This window comes from Toxorhynchites rutilus, chromosome 3 (genome assembly GCF_029784135.1).
Source record: "Toxorhynchites rutilus septentrionalis strain SRP chromosome 3, ASM2978413v1, whole genome shotgun sequence".
Classification (NCBI taxonomy): domain Eukaryota; kingdom Metazoa; phylum Arthropoda; class Insecta; order Diptera; family Culicidae; genus Toxorhynchites; species Toxorhynchites rutilus.
The window spans coordinates 203,841,033-203,862,473 of NC_073746.1; the positions used below are offsets into that span (position 1 = coordinate 203,841,033).

A 21,441-nucleotide genomic window follows, 5' to 3' on the forward strand; every position below is an offset into this window, starting at 1 on the left:
ACAAATCAACATTATTACGGTCGGCGACAAATTCACTAAGACTAAACGGGCCTGATCACGAACGTCACTTCACGGTGTAAACAAAGTGAGTTGTATACAACCTTATTACGACTGTCACCGTGTGTGTAGAATCCAGAAGAGTTCATTCGTCGTGACAACTTTATGAACTCGGTGTTATTATGAATACCACGATACTGTCATGTCACGGAGAAAAACAGGTATATTTGTCACTTGTGTTTTAGATGGTGAAAGCTAGTCACGCGGAATGCAGTCAGTTTAATTTCGTATTTATTTAGCTTTTTTGCTAACATATTGAATATTGTCTTGTTTTGTTTAAGAAACGAAGGATAAACAAACAGCAATTTACCCGCCTGGTGGCATTTTTAGAACGAAATTCTGACGTGTCCAGAGGACGTAAATATGTTTATTTGGATTCGGTAAATGCGCTATGGGATGTAACTAAGGATTAAAAATGTAGTTCACGTAGACCCATTGAAACATGGCGAACATTCACAATTGGCGGACCAGACCAGAATCAGGATGATAGTTATAACTTTTTACGTTATAGAGATTTTAAACGGTATTGTTTAGAATACATACTTTGAATGAAAGAATATTAAAAAAGTGATAGTAAGTTTCAAACAAGGAAAAAATGAGTATCGTTGCAAAGCATTCACAAGATACTGTTTTTAAATTGTTCTCTAGTTCTTTTTCCATAGTTTTGATATCCGTCCAAAGAAAATCTGAAACACTTTCCGCTTTCGTCAAATTCCTTGAAACCCATCAGATGTTTTCTATGAGGATTATGCTTCTGACCGACGCTGCTGACCAGTTTCTGTTTAAATAAATCAATTAAACCTCATGTCCCGTTTATCAAATTACACGAGAATGGGAAGGATAAGAGGATTAAACTTCAGAATCCCGTATGGGAGTAGCTCAGATTATACTGATCGTGAGGTGGATAAATTCGGGTTTGTTCTGAGATATTTTATTATTATTCATCAAAATTGTAGAAACGGTTCATAAAAAATGATTCTAAATATTTCTCACTATTCAAACGAGTAAGACAGAGCTAAGTACAAGAGTATGCGAGATTTCGATTATTAAACATAATAGTCATGTTTTATCTCTAGTTCAACAACTACATTATTCCCGAGCAACCAAGTACTCCTCCTCATCTTCGAGCCAGCATTTGATTCAGCAAACTAATCATCGAGGTATAATCGCAAACTTATCATTCTAAAATATACGATTAATTAAATGGAATATTATCTCATACGCTGTATTAATTTTACCTACATAACGTTCAAACCCCCGACATTATGCAACCGTACATGGCAGTGATGTTCGTGATCAGGCCCAACAACTGGCTTGGTGGAGAAGTGCGTTGGGCTTTTATATATTCGAGGAAATTCTACATGTTCCTGCATCAAAAAACAGGGTGTCGACTACCTTGAAAATCCTTGAAAATCAGGGAATATCAGGGAAATCAAACAATGTCAGGGAATATCGACACCAATGAAATTCCGCCACTTAGACTTTTGATTATTGCAGTAATTAGAAAGTTAAAAACACAAAAAAAGTATTTAACTAATTGGACTTTCTGTAGGTTTTCAGTACATATATGTTGTTTGCTTTTGACTGTAGGTGAGCTTAGTCCTTCCGAAGGGTAAAGAGCACAAAAGTAGACAGCTTTTACGTTCGCGCTATTTTTACTGGCATTTGGCATAAGTATCTAAAGTTCAGTTTCAACAAATTACCCTCCTTTTTTCTTCGAAAACTATTGATAAATCCATTTTTGAAAATCATACTATCAAAGCTATGATCCTGTGGTGTCTGGAAACAGTTATGTGTCACAAATCACTCCGCACTGCTGAAGAAAATGGTTGTATTAAAAAGAATGTTTCATGACAACCAGAAATCTGAGAAAGTCTAACTAGGGCGTGGTAAAATGAGCTTTATGATGATGTTTGGCACGATGGAACTTTGTAAGCTATGCATTGTCGTTGGTTTCAAGGAGTCTTTGAACAAGACCACAAAGAGACTACAGATGGAACTATGAAATCCACATTTTCTTACTAAGTGAACGTTAGTGAGTCCAATCACTGAACTCTTCATTGATTGATTACCTTTTGACCCTTAACAATTTCCTTTCACTATAAATTATCTAGTAGTTCTACAAAAAATCGTCCTTATAATATAAAATTATTTTCAGATACAATTCTTCAAGCGTTTGGAAATAACATGTTTCTCCGTTGCATGGAATATATGTTTGATACAGAGAATATTACAATATAAAGACAGCTCAAATCGGACCATTCCTTTCTCGGGTTTAGGGCACACCAACACATTTGGCCTTCCATTTTTGTTTATATAGATAGAAGATATAGGAAAGCGTTATTCCGTCTTAAAATCCTTTTCCACTTTCGAACAAAAATCAATTTCGTTAGCGTCAACATCAAAAGGACTAACAATGCTTAGCTAATTGTAGAACATATGGGAATTCAATTTTCCGAATTTTTCGATTTTTCTCTACGCTATATTGATCTACGGGAAGAGACGAATACAACGAAATATAGATGACTCAAATTGAACCATTCCTTCCTCGGGTTTTGCGCTTACCAACACATTTGGCTTTCCATTTTTATTTATAGATATAAGATATAGTAATGCGTTATTTCGCCTGAAAATCAATTTCCACTTATGAACAAAGATCAATTTCGATAGCGCAAACATCGAATAGACTAACAACGCTTATTATGATGTAATTTTCGGACATGTGGGAATTAAATTTTCCGAATTTTCCGACCTTCCTTCAGAGTTTTCCGAAAATTTTCAAATATTTCTCTCCACTATATTGATTTACGGGAAGAGACGAATACAACAAAATACAGAAGGCTAAAATCGGACTATCCCTTCTTCGGGTTTTCCGTTTCCCAACAGATTTTGTCTTACATTATTATTCATATAGATATAAGATATGGAAATGCGTTATTTCGCCTGAAGATCCATTTCCACTTACGAACAAAGATCAATTTCGACAGCGCAAACATCGAATGGACTAACAACGCTTATTGTGATGTAATTTTCGAACATGTGAGAATTCAATTTTCCGAATTTTCCGACTTTCCTTCAGGATTTTTCGAAAATTTTCAGATTTTTCTCTCCACTATATTGATCTACGGGAAGAGACGAATACAACAAAATACAGGAGGCTAAAATCGGACCATCCCTTCTTCGGGTTTTCCACTTACCAACAGATTTTGCCTTACATTTTCTTTCATATAAATAGATTAAAGTGACCAGTTGCGGCACTCAGTTGTGATTTTTCGGTGGTTTAGATTTTGTTTACGCCCGAAAATCACTCGCTCAATCATAGCATTTACGCCTGGCAAGCACGATTTAAATTCTACAATTATCTTCAAATTACCGAATGGAATGCTCGAAAATTCCAATTCATTTTTCATCGATTTTAGTGTTAACGTATACATTCAAAACAATGGACTAATTTAGGATGGCGATAAAAGATAATATATAGGAACAAATGTTCTTTAAATCTTACGTTTATTAAGTCTACTGCAAAAATGATTCAAGGCTGTTGATTCGCAGCAGTAGCACTGTCAAGCAACTTGATGATTTTTCCATACTGCAAGCTCCACCCCACAGCGAAAGAGTTGGACATCCTGAGGCGCTTTGTGTCCGCCAGATGTAGCCGATCTGGTATTTACAATATCATCCCTTTGCCGCTCCACGTCGATATACATCTTTCTATCGGCCATGGTTCGGTTTCGGCCAACTCCCGTAAGACCCCCCATCGCTTCATTTACGATACTTCATCAAATAACTCTGCCTCTTCCTGTCGAGTATACATTAGTTCTTCCGGCTTATTTAAAACGTTAAGCCCTGACCGAGCTAGGGGACCAAAGATGAATTTTTCGTCTGACTCACGTTGGTCCCTGCGGATCAATAGGGGACTTTTATAAAAATCATTTTCCAATTTTGTTGCTTTCGCTCCCAGTTGACACTCTCTAAACAAAAATCCCAATGTCGGTGCGATGAAACCGGCTCAACTTATTAATTTTTGAATGCATTAGAAGCACTCTTGAACAGTCTGCCAAATAAAAATATTTTTTTTGGTTCATCCATTTGAGAGAATCAACATGATCAAATTGTGATATTGAAATATATTGATATCGCGGGACATTTCCGTTTCTTTTGCCAAATGCGGGACGTTTCGCGGGACGGAATCTTAAGCGGGAAAAATTGTTGAAATGCGGGACGTCTGGTCATTTTAAAATAGATAGATATAAGATATGGTAATGCGTTATTTCGCCTGAAAATCTATTTCCACTTACGAACAAAGATCAATTTCGATAGCGCAAACATCGAATGGACTAACAACGCTTATTATGATGTAATTTTCGAACATGTGGGAATTCAATTTTCCGAATTTTCCGACCTTCCTTCAGGATTTTCTGAAAATTTTCCAATTTTTCTCTCCACTATATTGATCTACGAGAAGAGACGAATAGAACAAAATACAGGAGGCTAAAATCGGAAGAAGGGATTTTGGGTTTTCCGCTTACCAAGAGATTTTGCGTTACATTATTATTTATATAGATAAACGATGGACGGTTCAACGTGGATTAGTCATATTACGTGAGCTGCAACTGGTCATTCAAAATGTAGAAAAAAAATCTTAAATTTGGGTAGCTTCGGATTGCATATTTTATTCTTTTCATCCTTGATTCCGATAAACAATTGGAGGGAAAACGATTCGAGCTTTTGACTGTTGACTATTTTAATATTTGACGGATTTTGGACGCATCAGTGGATATATATATATATATATATATATATATATATATATATATATATATATATATATATATATATATATATATATATATATATATATATATATATATATATATATATATATATATATATATATATATATATATATATATATATATATATATATATATATATATATATATATATATATATATATATCCACTGATGCGTCCAAAATCCGTCAAATATTAAAATAGTCAACAGTCAAAAGCAAGCAAAAGCTCGAATCGTTTTCCCTCCAATTGTTTATCGGAATCAAGGATGAAAAGAATAAAATATGCAATCCGAAGCTACCCAAATTTAAGATTTTTTTTCTACATTTTGAATGACCAGTTGCAGCTCACGTAATATGACTAATCCACGTTGAACCATCCATCGTTTATCTATATAAATAATAATGTAACGCAAAATCTCTTGGTAAGCGGAAAACCCAAAATCCCTTCTTCCGATTTTAGCCTCCTGTATTTTGTTGTATTCGTCTCTTCTCGTAGATCAATATAGTGGAGAGAAAAATTGGAAAATTTTCAGAAAATCCTGAAGGAAGGTCGGAAAATTCGGAAAATTGAATTCCCACATGTTCGAAAATTACATCATAATAAGCGTTGTTAGTCCATTCGATGTTTGCGCTATCGAAATTGATCTTTGTTCGTAAGTGGAAATAGATTTTCAGGCGAAATAACGCATTACCATATCTTATATCTATCTATTTTAAAATGACCAGACGTCCCGCATTTCAACAATTTTTCCCGCTTAAGATTCCGTCCCGCGAAACGTCCCGCATTTGGCAAAAGAAACGGAAATGTCCCGCGATATCAATATATTTCAATATCACAATTTGATCATGTTGATTCTCTCAAATGGATGAACCAAAAAAAATATTTTTATTTGGCAGACTGTTCAAGAGTGCTTTTAATGCATTCAAAAATTAATAAGTTGAGCCGGTTTCATCGCATCGACATTGGGATTTTTGTTTAGAGAGTGTCAACTGGGAGCGAAAGCAACAAAATTGGAAAATGATTTTTATAAAAGTCCCCTATTGATCCGCAGGGACCAACGTGAGTCAGACGAAAAATTCATCTTTGGTCCCCTAGCTCGGTCAGGGCTTAACGTTTTAAATAAGCCGGAAGAACTAATGTATACTCGACAGGAAGAGGCAGAGTTATTTGATGAAGTATCGTAAATGAAGCGATGGGGGGTCTTACGGGAGTTGGCCGAAACCGAACCATGGCCGATAGAAAGATGTATATCGACGTGGAGCGGCAAAGGGATGATATTGTAAATACCAGATCGGCTACATCTGGCGGACACAAAGTGCCTCAGGATGTCCAACTCTTTCGCTGTGGGGTGGAGCTTGCAGTATGGAAAAATCATCAAGTTGCTTGACAGTGCTACTGCCGCGAATCAACAGCCTTGAATCATTTTTGCAGTAGACTTAATAAACGTAAGATTTAAAGAACATTTGTTCCTATATATTATCTTTTATCGCCATCCTAAATTAGTCCATTGTTTTGAATGTATACGTTAACACTAAAATCGATGAAAAATGAATTGGAATTTTCGAGCATTCCATTCGGTAATTTGAAGATAATTGTAGAATTTAAATCGTGCTTGCCAGGCGTAAATGCTATGATTGAGCGAGTGATTTTCGGGCGTAAACAAAATCTAAACCACCGAAAAATCACAACTGAGTGCCGCAACTGGTCACTTTAATCTATTTATATGAATGAAAATGTAAGGCAAAATCTGTTGGTAAGTGGAAAACCCGAAGAAGGGATGGTCCGATTTTAGCCTCCTGTATTTTGTTGTATTCGTCTCTTCCCGTAGATCAATATAGTGGAGAGAAAAATCTGAAAATTTTCGAAAAATCCTGAAGGAAAGTCGGAAAATTCGGAAAATTGAATTCTCACATGTTCGAAAATTACATCACAATAAGCGTTGTTAGTCCATTCGATGTTTGCGCTGTCGAAATTGATCTTTGTTCGTAAGTGGAAATGGATCTTCAGGCGAAATAACGCATTTCCATATCTTATATCTATATGAATAATAATGTAAGACAAAATCTGTTGGGAAACGGAAAACCCGAAGAAGGGATAGTCCGATTTTAGCCTCCTGTATTTTGTTGTATTCGTCTCTTCCCGTAAATCAATATAGTGGAGAGAAAAATCTGAAAATTTTCGGAAAACTCTGAAGGAAGGTCGGAAAATTCGGAAAATTTAATTCCCACATGTCCGAAAATTACATCATAATAAGCGTTGTTAGTCCATTCGATGTTTGCGCTATCGAAATTGATCTTTGTTCATAAGTGGAAATTGATTTTCAGGCGAAATAACGCATTACTATATCTTATATCTATAAATAAAAATGGAAAGCCAAATGTGTTGGTAAGCGCAAAACCCGAGGAACGCTTATTATGATGTAATTTTCGAACATGTGGGAATTCAATTTTCCGAATTTTCCGACCTTCCTTCAGGATTTTCTGAAAATTTTCCAATTTTTCTCTCCACTATATTGATCTACGAGAAGAGACGAATACAACAAAATACAGGAGGCTAAAATCGGAAGAAGGGATTTTGGGTTTTGCGCTTACCAAGAGATTTTGCGTTACATTATTATTTATATAGATAAACGATGGACGGTTCAACGTGGATTAGTCATATTACGTGAGCTGCAACTGGTCATTCAAAATGTAGAAAAAAAATCTTAAATTTGGGTAGCTTCGGATTGCATATTTTATTCTTTTCATCCTTGATTCCGATAAACAATTGGAGGGAAAACGATTCGAGCTTTTGCTTGCTTTTGACTGTTGACTATTTTAATATTTGACGGATTTTGGACGCATCAGTGGATATATATATATATATATATATATATATATATATATATATATATATATATATATATATACGGCACTTACGTCCATTTTCCGGATACAATTTCGGATTCTTGTAGTCAGTTGCTTCGTGTCCTTGGCCCTCCAATTGTTTTTATACACTAGGGCACTGAGTGAGCCAAAGAAATCCTCTATTGGGCGGCACTGGGGCAAGTTTGTTGGGTTACGATCTTTCGGCACGAACGGAATCTTTTTCTCTTCAAGATACGCCAGCGTCTTCTTGGCGTAATGGAAAGACGCCTTGTCCGGCCAGAAGACGTACTTCCCATCCGCGTGAAGCTCGTTCAGGAACGGCAGCAGGATTTTATCGAGGCACTCTTCTCGATAGATTTGTTGGTTGATTGCCAGACCGCTCGGCTTAAACCAAGGCTTTGAAATGCCCCGGTCGGAAATGGCGATGTACAACATAACCTTTTTTTCAAACTTGTGCTTGAACTTGTATTTCACTTCAGGCGGTGTGGATGACTTGTCGCTGGAGTAGTAATTATCATTTCCTGGAATATGCGTTTTGGCCAGCGGAAAATAGCTTTCGTCGTCCAGAACGAAAGACGTCCAGCGGTATTTTTTGGTCATCCATCGACACTGTGATTTAACCGTCCCAATCTGCTCCTCCGTGTACTCCGGCGACTTCGTCTTCTTCCTGCAGACAATTCCTTCCATCTTGAGGGTCCGATGGATCAATACGAGGGAGCTGCCATATTTCCGACCGGCGTCACGCAGGCTGGTTGCATCCTTGTTGTCAAACAGCTTCTTTAACGATGTCTTCCTCTGCTTCGTCATTATCGTCACCGGACGACCACTTCCGACCTTCCGCTCTCCGTTCAGGGAACCCAGGACACGATATACCGTACTGACAGGTACATTTTCTTCCTTAAAATGTGCCACCGTGAACTTTTTTCCTTGCTGGAAATGCGTTTCGTAGAACCGTACAATGCGTTCGCGGAGCACGTGCTGTTTCGACGCCATCTTTGCTTTGACTAAATTCAAACTAGCAAAACCAAACACGCCTACTGTTTCTAGGGAGCCCAAAGAGCAATTTTCTTGGAGAAAGAAAATTTTACGCTCTTCATTTGAGTTACTGAAAGGTAACTTTGAAAAAATTCTCATTTTTTGAAAAAATAACGGGTGTTATATAAAACATTCTCATTTTTTATATAACACCCGTTAGATATCCGGTATTCGACCGGATAGCAAATATTGGCCGGATACAGGATAGTTACCGGATATACGTTTCATCTCTAGATAAAACGCACTCCTATATCTTCTTCTATCTATATAAAAAATTGGATCACCGAATGTGTTCATAATAGCAAAACTCGAGAAAGGAATTGTTCGATATAGGACTGCCTTTATTCTATCATATTTTCTGTATCAAACATTTATTCCATGTAACGGAGAAACATGTTATTTGCAAGTGGTTGATAAATCTTCGAGAATTGTGTCTGAAAATAATCTGATATTATAATGAAGAGTTTTGGTAGAAGTACTAGAAAATTTATAGTAAAAAGTAATTTTAAAGGGTATGTACTATAACTATTTTCGATGATGTATTCTAACTATTTTAAATTCCAATCTCTCTCAAGAGATCAAATCTTCAAATCCTTTCAATAAGAAATTCAACCCATTTTTCAACGTCACATATTTCAAAACCCGTTAGCTTACTCATTTGTATACTTCCGCAAATGGCATAATAAAAATAACGAAGCGACAGTAACATACATGTTTACTGTGTCGCCCAAATATTGAAACTTCAACCAGAACACTTGTGTTTACAAGCGTTACTAGGTCAACTCATTTCCGCGTGCGCAGCAAACTTCATAGAACGCTCAGCGCATTTTGCAAGCATGTTTTCATTTATTTATGGTTTCGCAACTGGCGTACCATTCGCGCGTTTGATTGTATAACTATGTTTTGCTTACCATTCATTTCTGATTGGATGGGCAGTAAATAACTAAAGCTTCTAAGACAACTCCCACTTTCTTCTGCCATATATTTTTATTGTAGTACTAGATTTAAGGTATGAAAAATGAGTTAATAAAATGACGAACAGAGTCGGAGAAACGGAGACTCGAAGAACAACTCTTGTTTGAAAACCGATATGTCCGAAAGCCAGGAAGCCCACTAAATGGCGACCGCGATTCAAATCAGTAATCTTCGGATGGTGAAAATGTGTGTTATAAGTGAAGTTTAAAAATGCTCCGATAAAAAGTGCCGAACAATTTGTGTGTTAGCGAAAACCAGGAAAAACTGAACAATAAGTGAATTCTAGAAATGCCCCGATGTAAGGTGCGGAGCAGATAAGTGTCGAAAAATTGTGTGCACACGAACAGCAAGGATAATGTGTTGATCCTATTGACTACTACTGAAGAACGTTATGAAAGCATGTGAAAGTGAACTCGTAAATGGAGATATTTGATCCTATTGGCTACTACTGAAGAACTTTATGAAAGCATGTGAAAGTGAACTCGTAAATGGAGATATTTGATCCTATTGGCTACTACTGAAGAACTTTATGAAAGCATGTGAAAGTGAACTCGTAAATGGAAATAATTGATCATATTGGCTACTACTGAAGAACGTTATGAAAGCATGTGAAAGTGAACTCGTAAATGGAGATAATTGATCCTATTGGCTACTACTACTGAAGAACTTTATGAGAGTATGTGAAAGTGAACTCGTAAATGGAGATAATAGATCCTATTGGCTACTGCTACTGAAGAACTTTATGAAAGCATGTGAAAGTGAACTCATATTTTTTTACATTGCTGATTTTTTGTACGATGTCCGGAAATAATAGAATGGATGACAATGAACTTAATGAATTTATGGAATTTCTAAATGAAATAGGAAGAGGACATGGATCTGGAGCTTTCGCTCCTCTAGAAGTAGGTTACCCCTTGACGTGGGAAGAACTGTTGAAGAGAATTAGAGAACTTCCGGGGGATGATCCCATTACATGGTTACCCCTAGAAGACAATTCAAAATTGTAAATCACAATTTTTATCACAAGTCAAATAAAATAAATATCATACCTCTATACTAGTTTTCAATATTTTTTTTTTGCCAAGTAATGACAAAGTATGATGACATAAATGAGGATTTAAAAATTTTATTGCAGCTAGATGGAAATTTAAAAAAGTCTATTTATAAACCTTTTAAGCTAGCTACATTACAAACAAAGTTGGAGTATGCGAAGGAAATATATAAAGATATACAAGCAAAATTAATACTGCACGAAGACGACTTGTCAAGTACAGAGTTGAGTTTCATAGCAAAAGCAGCAAGAAACTCATTTTTTTCTATTAGAAGCATTTTAGAGAGTAAAATAGAAAATTTTAAAATGACTACCCCTCAACCGGTACCCACGAACACTTCGTTCGACATAAAGCAAGCGACAGCCATCGTACCAATGTACGATGGCTCAGCAGGTAATTTAGAAGCGTTCATTGGCTAAATTTCATTGTTCATTGTTCACTTGACAAATTTAGCAACAGTTTTTGACAGATTAAATAAGTACAATTTGAAATTAAACGCGAAAAAGTGTAAATTCTTTAGCACCGAAGTAACGTATTTAGGTCACAAAATAACCGACAATGGTATTCTGCCTGACGACTCGAAATATGAATCTGTACTGAATTATCCGGTACCTAAAAATAACGATGATGTAAGACGATTTGTTGCTTTTTGCAACTACTATCGCAAGTTTGTGCCAAATTTTGCAATAATAGCACACCCATTAAACCAACTACTAAAGAAAAACGTTCAATTTATTTGGTCATTGCAGTGCCAACAAGCTTTTGAAACGCTTAAACAGTATCTGATGTCACCGACAACATTACAATTTCCAGATTTTTCAAAAAAATTTATTCTCACTACTGATGCATCCGATGTTGGATGTGGAGCAGTGTTATCTCAAAATATAAATGGCAATGATCTTCCAATAGCATTTGCTAGTAAAACTTTTACAAAAGGCGAAAAAAATAAAGCCGTTATTTTAAAAGAACTAACTGCCATTCATTGGGCAGTTAATCACTTCAAAGCGTATCTTTATGGTAGAAATTTTTTAGTAAGAACAGACCACAGACCTCTAGTCTTTCTTTTTGGAATGAAAGATCCCACATCAAAATTAACTAGGATGAGGCATGATCTATCAGATTACGACTTTACAATAGAATATATAAAAGGAAAATCTAATGTTTGTGCTGATGCGTTATCACGGATTGTAACCTCTTCGGATGAGTTAAAACAACTCTCTGTACTCAAGGTTAATACAAGAGCAATGACGAGGAAAAATAAACAAGATATTACTAAGGAAAAAAGTGTTAAAACTAGCGAGATTGATCACCTTGCTATGTATGACATCGAAAATCAAACTAAAGTTAAACGTTTACCTAAGCTTATGGTTAAAGCACACAGAAATAATCTCAAATTTACAATATACTATGGAGCGCCGTACACTAAACACCCTACATTCGTGTATGAGTTTGAAACACAAATATACAATGGAAATCAAACATTAGAGTTTGCCTTTTCAAAACTTGATAATAACATGAAGAAAATGAATATTGAAATAATAGCGCTACCATTTGACGATGATATATTCAACATTATTCCGGCCGGAATTTTAAAACAATTGTGTAACCGTGTACTTAAAAATATTAAAATTTTAATTTTTAAACCAGCAAAGTTCATTAGTGATCCTTGCGAAATACAAAGAATTCTGAGGGAAAACCATGAAACACCACTCGGAGGACATAGTGGACAGCATCGACTGTACAGAAAACTTCGAGAATGGTATACATGGAAAAATATGAAAAAGACAATTGCGCAATTCATAAGGGCCTGTGAATTGTGTAAAATCAATAAAATAACAACACATACTAGAGAAAAATTAGTTATTACAACCTCACCTTCGAAACCTTTTGAAGTTGTCTCTATAGATACTATAGGACCACTTCCAAAAACTATTAAAAACAACAGATATGCTATTACCATACAATGTGAATTAACCAAATATATTACATTGATACCAATACAAACTAAGGAAGCAAACGTTATAGCAAAAGCCTTAGTAGAAAATTTTATCCTCATATATGGTACATTTTTGGAATTGAAATCAGACCAAGGGACTGAATATAAAAACGAAGTGCTAGAACAAATTTGCAAATTACTCCAAATTAAACAAACTTTTGCAACAGCATATCATCCACAGACTATGGGATCACTAGAGCGAAATCACAGATGTCTCAATGAGTATCTGAGATCCTTTGCCAGTGAACACCATACAGACTGGGATGATTGGCTTCAATTTTATGCTTTTAACTATAACTCAACACCTCATTCAGGACATGGATTTACTCCATATGAATTAGTATTTGGAACAAAACCAATAACACCAAATTTACAATGTTTACAAACAGGAAGAATTGATCCAATATATAATTTTGAACTATACAGCAAAGAATTGAAATACAAACTACAAAAATCACATGAATTAGCGAAACAAGAACTTATGAAACAAAAATTTAAACGAAAAGAAGCAATTGATAAAACAGCAAATCCAATTGATGTAAATCTAGGAGATACAGTTTATTTAGAAATTAACAACAGACGAAAATTAGATTCATTTTACAACGGACCATATGTAGTAAAAGAAATAGAAGAACCAAATTGTGAAATAATACATCAAATATCACAACAAGCATTTAGAGTACATAAAAATAGGCTAATAAAAATTTAAGAAATTGTGTTATAAAAAAATGAAAGATGGCAATAAATAATTAAAAATTATATTGTAAAATATATTAAATAAAAAGAATTTTTTTTTTGTAAGAGTGTCTGAAGCAATCTTTGATTTTTTTTTCCAGAGGCATTGTTAATGCTTTTGAATGTTTCCACTATGTTACATCATTCACCTAAAGGGGGATGATGTACTATAACTATTTTCGATGATGTATTCTAATCTCTCTCAAGAGATCAAATCTTCAAATCCTTTCAATAAGAAATTCAACCCATTTTTCAACGTCACATATTTCAAAACCCGTTAGCTTACTCATTTGTATACTTCCGCAAATGGCATAATAAAAATAACGAAGCGACAGTAACATACATGTTTACTGTGTCGCCCAAATATTGAAACTTCAACCAGAACACTTGTGTTTACAAGCGTTACTAGGTCAACTCATTTCCGCGTGCGCAGCAAACTTCATAGAACGCTCAGCGCATTTTGCAAGCATGTTTTCATTTATTTATGGTTTCGCAACTGGCGTACCATTCGCGCGTTTGATTGTATAACTATGTTTTGCTTACCATTCATTTCTGATTGGATGGGCAGTAAATAACTAAAGCTTCTAAGACAACTCCCACTTTCTTCTGCCATATATTTTTATTGTAGTACTAGATTTAAGGTATGAAAAATGAGTTAATAAAATGACGAACAGAGTCGGAGAAACGGAGACTCGGAGAACAACTCTTGTTTGAAAACCGATATGTCCGAAAGCCAGGAAGCCCACTAAAGGTAGATTAGAAGATCAATCAATGAACAGTTCTGCGATTGGACCCATGAACGTACGCTTAGTAAGAAAACGTGAATGTGATAACGAAAAATAAATTTTAAGCAGGACGAAGTTTGCCGGGTCAGCTAGTACTAGAATAAAAAAGGTAACAAATGCGTTGAATTAGCAATGAATTTATCTTAAAACCTAGTGTCCTTGAAAATAGGTTACAGCTACAACTAGAAACTAAGAAGAAATTATCTACATCTATTGCTTATTATACTACGTTAAACCTACAACTAACCATATCGGTGAGAATTGAACATTAAACCTAAAGGGTGTGTCACATCAAATTGCATCACGGAAAAAACGCTGAGAAATTCGCCCAGTAGACTGATACTTTTGAAAATTTTAGACAGTAAAATAAAAACTATTAAACAACTTTTGGCATTTTCTTTTTATTCATACTTCGAGCCCAAGCCCGTATGCTCGCACCTTCCTCTTTACCCCGTCCATAAGGTTCTGTACAACGTCAGGTTGTAGTTTTTTTTAACAGAAATCCATTTTCTCTTGAAGTCCGCCTCCGATTTGACAACTTTTGGGTTCTTCCGAAGAGCCTGCTTCATAATCGCCCAATATTTCTCTATTGGGCGAAGCTCCGGCGCGTTGGGCGGGTTCATTTCCTTTGGCACGAAGGTGACCCCGTTGGCTTCGTACCACTCCAACACGTCCTTTGAATAGTGGCACGAAGCGAGATCCGGCCAGAAGATGGTCGGGCCCTCGTGCTGCTTCAATAGTGGTAGTAAGCGCTTCTGTAGACACTCCTTAAGGTAAACCTGCCCGTTTACCGTGCCGGTCACCACGAAGGGGGCACTCCGCTTTCCGCAAGAGCAGATCGCTTGCCACACCATGTACTTTTTGGCAAACTTGGATAGTTTCTGCTTGCGAATCTCCTCCGGAACACTGAATTTGTCCTCTGCGGAGAAGAACAACAGGCCCGGCAGCTGACGAAAGTCCGCTTTGGCGTAGGTTTCGTCGTCCATTACCAGGCAATGCGGCTTCGTCAGCATTTCGGTGTACAGCTTCCGGGCTCGCGTCTTCCCCACCATGTTTTGCCTTTCTTCGCGGTTAGGAGCCTTCTGAACCTTGTATGTACGCAGGCCCTCCCGCTGCTTGGTCCGCTGGACGAATGAACTTGACAAATTCAGCTTATTGGCGACATCCCGGACCGAACTTCTCGGATCACGTCTAAACTGCTTAACTACGCGCTTGTGATCTCTTTCACTGACGGAGCATCCATTTTTGCCGTTCTTCACCTTCCGGTCGATGGTTAGGTTCTCGAAGTATCGTTTTAGTACTCTGCTGACCGTGGATTGGATGATTCCCAGCATCTTACCGATGTCCCGATGTGACAACTCCGGATTCTCGAAATGAGTGCACAGGATTAATTCACGACGCCCTTTTTCGTTCGACGAAATTTACGAAAAATTGACAGTGAAGCATGGCCAACGTGATCTATACACTCTTATCTGATTATAAGCGAAAGCTGAAGATATAATTCCTAAAATTAAATTTCTACAGCGTTTTTTCCGTGATGCAATTTGATGTGACACACCCTTTATTATACAATTCCTTATATTATTATATTTACTTACATTATATATTTACAAATTCACAATATAGGGCAAATTAGGAATATTGATATACACTCGAATTATTATGTTGAAGAGGAGTTGAATTAATAATTGAATTAAGTGAATTAGATTCGAGGTGATATATTTAAATACTGATTGTATCTATCATTCCTGTAGGAATTTATAACTCGATATACTCTCAGTAATAAAGTTCATGAATTCGGTTAATTTTTGGCGACGTCCGCGACTATTCTTCCAAAAGTGGCATTTATGGGGTTCCTCAAACAAACGATTCTTCTTGGATGGCACTAACATTCCAGTGGAACTTTTGCCTTCTCAACGTAGCATCACTTGCATCATTTTTATTAGTAATACTTGGTTGAGATTGCTATGCCGAATAACACTCCTTGAATGTACTCTGGACTGGCAAGCTCTAGAATACACAGTGCGAGCCGGAAGCATTTTCTATGACGGAAAATCCCCCGGCTAGAACGGAAATCGAACCCGAACCCCCGGCATGATAGTATGGGACGCTAACCACTCGGCCACGGGAGCAACGATTCATTTGATCTATTAGCCCAGAAGAGTGGCCATAGCGATCATATCCAGGACTGCCGGTTTCTTATAGGAAACCAGCGATAGGGCGACACCACCACCTGACCGAATTTAGGAACACGTGTCAATACAATTTTGGTTTGGGATTCAATTGGGGTCAATAGAGGCGACCCTGGGTGCGAAAATCATACTAACAATGGGCTTTTCCCTCACTTCAAATAAATAAATAAATAAAACATTCCTTCCCTGCTCTTGTTGGTTGTAAGGATGTTGGTGGCTTCGCTATTGACTATTTAAAGTTCGAATCTCCAATACTTGCACAATGAGAATGGTTTGCTACTCCCAAACATTATTCTGTGTGTCCTTTGTGTTATTTCCTTTCTTCGTAATTTCGCAAAATATTTGTAATAAAGAACATAATCCTATTTTAGTGTGAAAATCGATAGGATTGGGATGGGCTGGTATTGGATCGAATTGGGGAATTTTCAACAATTATGTGAGGAAAGATGTGTCATTCTCAAACGTTCGTGTGTGAATTCAGTATCTAACCTTTAATCAAATGTATCTAACTCTGAATGGAAAATGTCTTATATTATATGTAAAACTTTCATGGCCCTAGGTAAAACTTGATCGCCATACTGCACATAATTCAAAAGACTCGAACGGACCAGGACCATCCGCTTCGTACGCATCGGAAATCATCGAAAGCAATGTTTTATCGATTATGGGAGCGGCACCAAACGATCAGCAACTAATTAAACATGAGCAGAATTATCGAAACACACACAACCAAATGGTGACAGGTTCCCAGGAAAGACCAAGTATGGGTTTGTTTCCGAAAGTAACACAGGATATGAAGAGACCCTACCATGCTATAGCTGACATGGGAAACCGGCCAGAGTTGACAGTAATAGTAAATAAACCAAGAATATCATCACCAGCCCCGGCTCATGTTTACGGGAAGCCTACAGATTTGCTACCAATCAGCACTGGCTTCACAGAACGTGCAGTGCTTGGTTCCAAGGAGAAGATCTACGAATCAAATCCAAAACAAAATTCGATTCACCCTGGAGTCGCAATTGCAGAACCACCACCGGCACATTCGGTTCTATCGAAATCACCGCTGCTCGCAAATTTGATACATCCTTCTACCAATTTGTACCCTTCTGTCTCTACGGGAATTGATCGACCAAATGCTACTGGTATTAGACCTGAACCGAATAATCGAAAAAGAATGTCTTCTGGAGAAGGCGCATTAAATTTGGATATCAAAGATACAACAATAACAGCTCCTTCCTCGCAAAATGTTGCAGGTTACAGCTACAACACACCGTCTCGCGATGGTACAAATCAAATACCCTATTTCCACAGCAATCAGAAGGTTGCAAAAATTGAAAAACGCGTGAACTATGATAGCAAAACTTGTAATTCCGATACTACAATAGCTAAATATCACCAAAACTTGGTTTACAAAGAACAACCATCGATCAAATCAGAAAACCAACACAACGGCAATACCGGTATTAACGAGCAGAAGAAAAGACTACGTAAGACAAATGATGTGAACATTTCAATAAAATCGAACTGATTGCGTTTCCTTAATTTTTCAGTGGAATTACTACATAATGCAAATCTGCAACAGCTTTTCACTCAGGTTCAAGCACATGCACAGATGCAATCCAAGTATATGCCGAATTCTCCAAGATTTCCAGGGATCAACAGTAACACAGCAGCAGCTTTCGCAATACAAATGAGAAATATTAGTCAGATGAGTAAGTTTAAACGTGGGTATTTTAAAGGAATCTCAATCGAATAAGTTCTTTTCAGATATGGAACTATACAAGTATCGCGCAGCGAGTCTGAACACCGTAGACTACAACAACACACAGGTACTAGGGACCATACTCCCAACAATGACGTAATCTTACCATCTTTCATCGTTCTTTTCCCAGCCGAGAGATCCGTTAGAAATAAAACCAGAAATTATCAGGCAATTCAAGCGAAAGGATCACACAAGAAGATTGGATGCCGTTAGAAGGAGAAAACCGAAGCTAATACGTTGTCAGGAACCATATCTACAAAACGGCCCATGCTACGAAGTGGCTCCGAGGCTGCCACGCTGTCGTGAATGTGGTCGTTCTGCGGCGGCTCGATCAAGGGACGCTGCAAACATATTCTGTCGCTTCATAGCCTTCCGGAAGCTGAAGTGCGTAACAAAAACACCTATCGTAATGCTAGTGTTGCATGAAATCACGAAACGGATTGTACATTTTACAGGTATAATGAGCTGGGGCAGATGGAAGTTGTCGGGTTTGCAGATCCTGATGTCGATCCCCAGGACACCGATACGCGCTTGTGGAATGCAAATCTTTCGGAAGTACCGATTGACTTGTCCGTGGAAAAATCAAAGTTTTTGCTCGGACAAGTGGGGTATAAGTTTTGCGAACTGTTTCACCAGGAGAAGGAGGCGTACTTCGAGCACATGTCCGCAGGTTAGTGTACTCAAATTATTTTTTTTAATTTGGTCATGTGTAATCAATTTGGCGTGGGAGAAAAGAAGGGAAAATGTGGGTGAGATGATAGGTGAAGGTTGAACATTTTCTGGAAACCTTACTTGGCCAGAACCAGATTTATAAAAGCTACTGAGGTAACAAGCAAACGCTGAACGACACCTCAAAAATTGCATTTTCGTCGTATATCTGAGTTAACTACCGAAAGGATTTCGGACTAAAAACTAGCGAAGTTAGACAGTTGGACTGGTTTTCTGGAGTTTATCAATGAAAATCAGTTCTCTGCGGATTTTTGGCGCAGAGTAAACACACTAAATGGGAAGAGAAAGCCACACAACCCCATTCTCCAAGTGGATGGTGTAACCTTCAGCGATTCGGTAGATACTTCGAACAAACTCGGGGAATATTTCGCGGGATTGTCCTCGATCTCCGAATATGAGCCCAATTTCATCCGTCGACAGGGAGCGGGTATTCGGTCAGCAACATTGTGGTCCCTGTGAGTCGTCCTAATAATCCTCTTAACCAGAACTTCACCATCGAGGAACTTTCTGTCGCCCTACGTTCCGCAAAAGGTGAGTCAACTGGTCCTGATGGTATCGGCTATAAAATGCTGAAACAGCTGTCCTAGCTCGGACAGTCCACCCTTCTCAGCATCTTTAACGATCTGTGGAGTACACACGAATTTCCCGAGGGTTGGGGACACAGCCTAGTAATACCTATACCTAAAGTCGGTCAAAGCAGCAACAACGTGAAAGGCTACCGTCCAATTTCCTTAACCTCCTGTTCATCCAAGATCCTGGAAAGAATGGCGAACAGATGCCTGGTCATTTTGCTAACCAAAAAAAGAAAATTGGACTATCGACAGCTTTCCAGTTTCTGCCTGGGGGAGTCTTCGTGATTGTCTACGCGGACGACATTTTTCTGATGAAATCTGTGAAATCTGAAATTTTTTTGAGATCTGTTAAAAACCATTTCCAAATCGCATCGGAGCAACGAAAGAAATATCCGGCTACGGGTGGTCAAAACTATCATCAGCAGCCGTGTTTGGCTGGAGACAAGCTCCCAAAAACTCTGGCACCGATCTACAACAAAGCAATACGGACTGTCTTCGGTCTCCTGTCATCAACACCAGCTGCCTCTGTCTGCGCTGAAATTGGAGATCTAATCATAGACTCGGCGATCGAAGCCAGGACTGCCAATTTCTTGTAGAAAATCTGCGGTAGAGGAGAGACACACCTGACAGCCCTTAGCAACACGATCCTGCAGCGGGTGGCGCATTCCAACCTCCCCCCGGTGGCAAAACAATCCTGGTTTGGTGCGAACGACTGGAGGTTCCCAACTGTTCTTCATCTTCCAAGCCGTTGTTGGTCGTCTCCGATTCGGCATCGGTGCGGCCAGGTCCAAACATCCATGGGTACAGGCCATCAGGAAGTACATATTGCCCGACACTGTGCTCATGTGGGTCCCTGGAAACAACGGCATCGCAGGGAATGAAGCGGCCGACCGGTTTGCCGGAATCGGTCAAACCAGACCGTTTCTCACTCGGTATGTGCCGCGTGACGACGTGAAGTTGTGGATCACCAATTCTTTTCAAGGGCTCGACTATCAGGTTCGACGATGTTGAAGGAATGAGAGAACAACGAATCCTGTCAGACTGAGAACCGGTCACTGCAAACTTCGTCCTGACCAAATGGATTGTTAGTTATCAATACTTTCAAACATATACGAGGTTTGTTAAAAACGTATCGCTACTACCAAATTTACGCGGGTTACGTATATTTGATTCTAGATTTTTTGTGGCATTATGTTGGTATTCATGTCTCTCACCTATGCTGACAAGTACGGCTATTTTGTATGTTCAGTTAATTTTTGACAACTGCTTTTCTTACACGTGTTTTCGTTCTTTTTCGATTTTTGCATATTTCCTACCTCTAGAGAAATCCCTTCATAGTGCTGAAGCAAAATCGGTGATGGCTATGGATATGCTTATTGGAATGGGATAGAGTAGACCACTTTATCTACAAGAGCTGCTCTAAAAGTATCACGATTTTTGTATACCCACGGATTACTTATATTCGATTTCAGTTGTTTACGTGCTCGGGCCTCAGGCACGCTTTGCGTCGTTCACATCTTTTCGACCTTCCGAGAACATTTTTTCGAACTCCGATAAACGTTGTTTCGCTTCAAGGCAGGTTCATCATATGTCACAATCAACATTCGGAATGTGTTCACGCATTTAATTTTGTTTTTCACACAAAATTTGATACAGATTTTTTGATCCATTTTTGCAATAGGCAAAAATCGAGGATGAACCAAAACACGTGTAAGAAAAGCAGTTGTCAAAAATTGAAGGAACATTCAAAATAGCCGTACTTGTCAGCCTAAGTGAGAGATATGAATACCAACATGATGCCACAAAAAAAATCTAGAATCGAATATACGTAACCCGCGTAAATTCGAAAGTCGCGATACTTTTCGAACTGACCTCGTAAATAAAAACA

The 21,441-nt window shown here is 37.9% G+C and overlaps 1 protein-coding gene across 1 annotated transcript in view; it reads left to right on the forward strand.

The window, feature by feature from the left end:
* The window catches only part of LOC129776927 (uncharacterized), a 77,658-nt gene that overhangs the window by 31,604 nt on the left and 24,613 nt on the right, over positions 1-21,441 (forward strand). Inside the window, exons 5-9 of the mRNA XM_055782872.1 lie at positions 17,050-17,977; positions 18,041-18,202; positions 18,258-18,319; positions 18,383-18,636; positions 18,708-18,922. Of these exons, the coding sequence (XP_055638847.1) occupies positions 17,050-17,977; positions 18,041-18,202; positions 18,258-18,319; positions 18,383-18,636; positions 18,708-18,922 (1,621 nt within the window). The remainder of the gene's footprint in view (positions 1-17,049; positions 17,978-18,040; positions 18,203-18,257; positions 18,320-18,382; positions 18,637-18,707; positions 18,923-21,441) is intronic.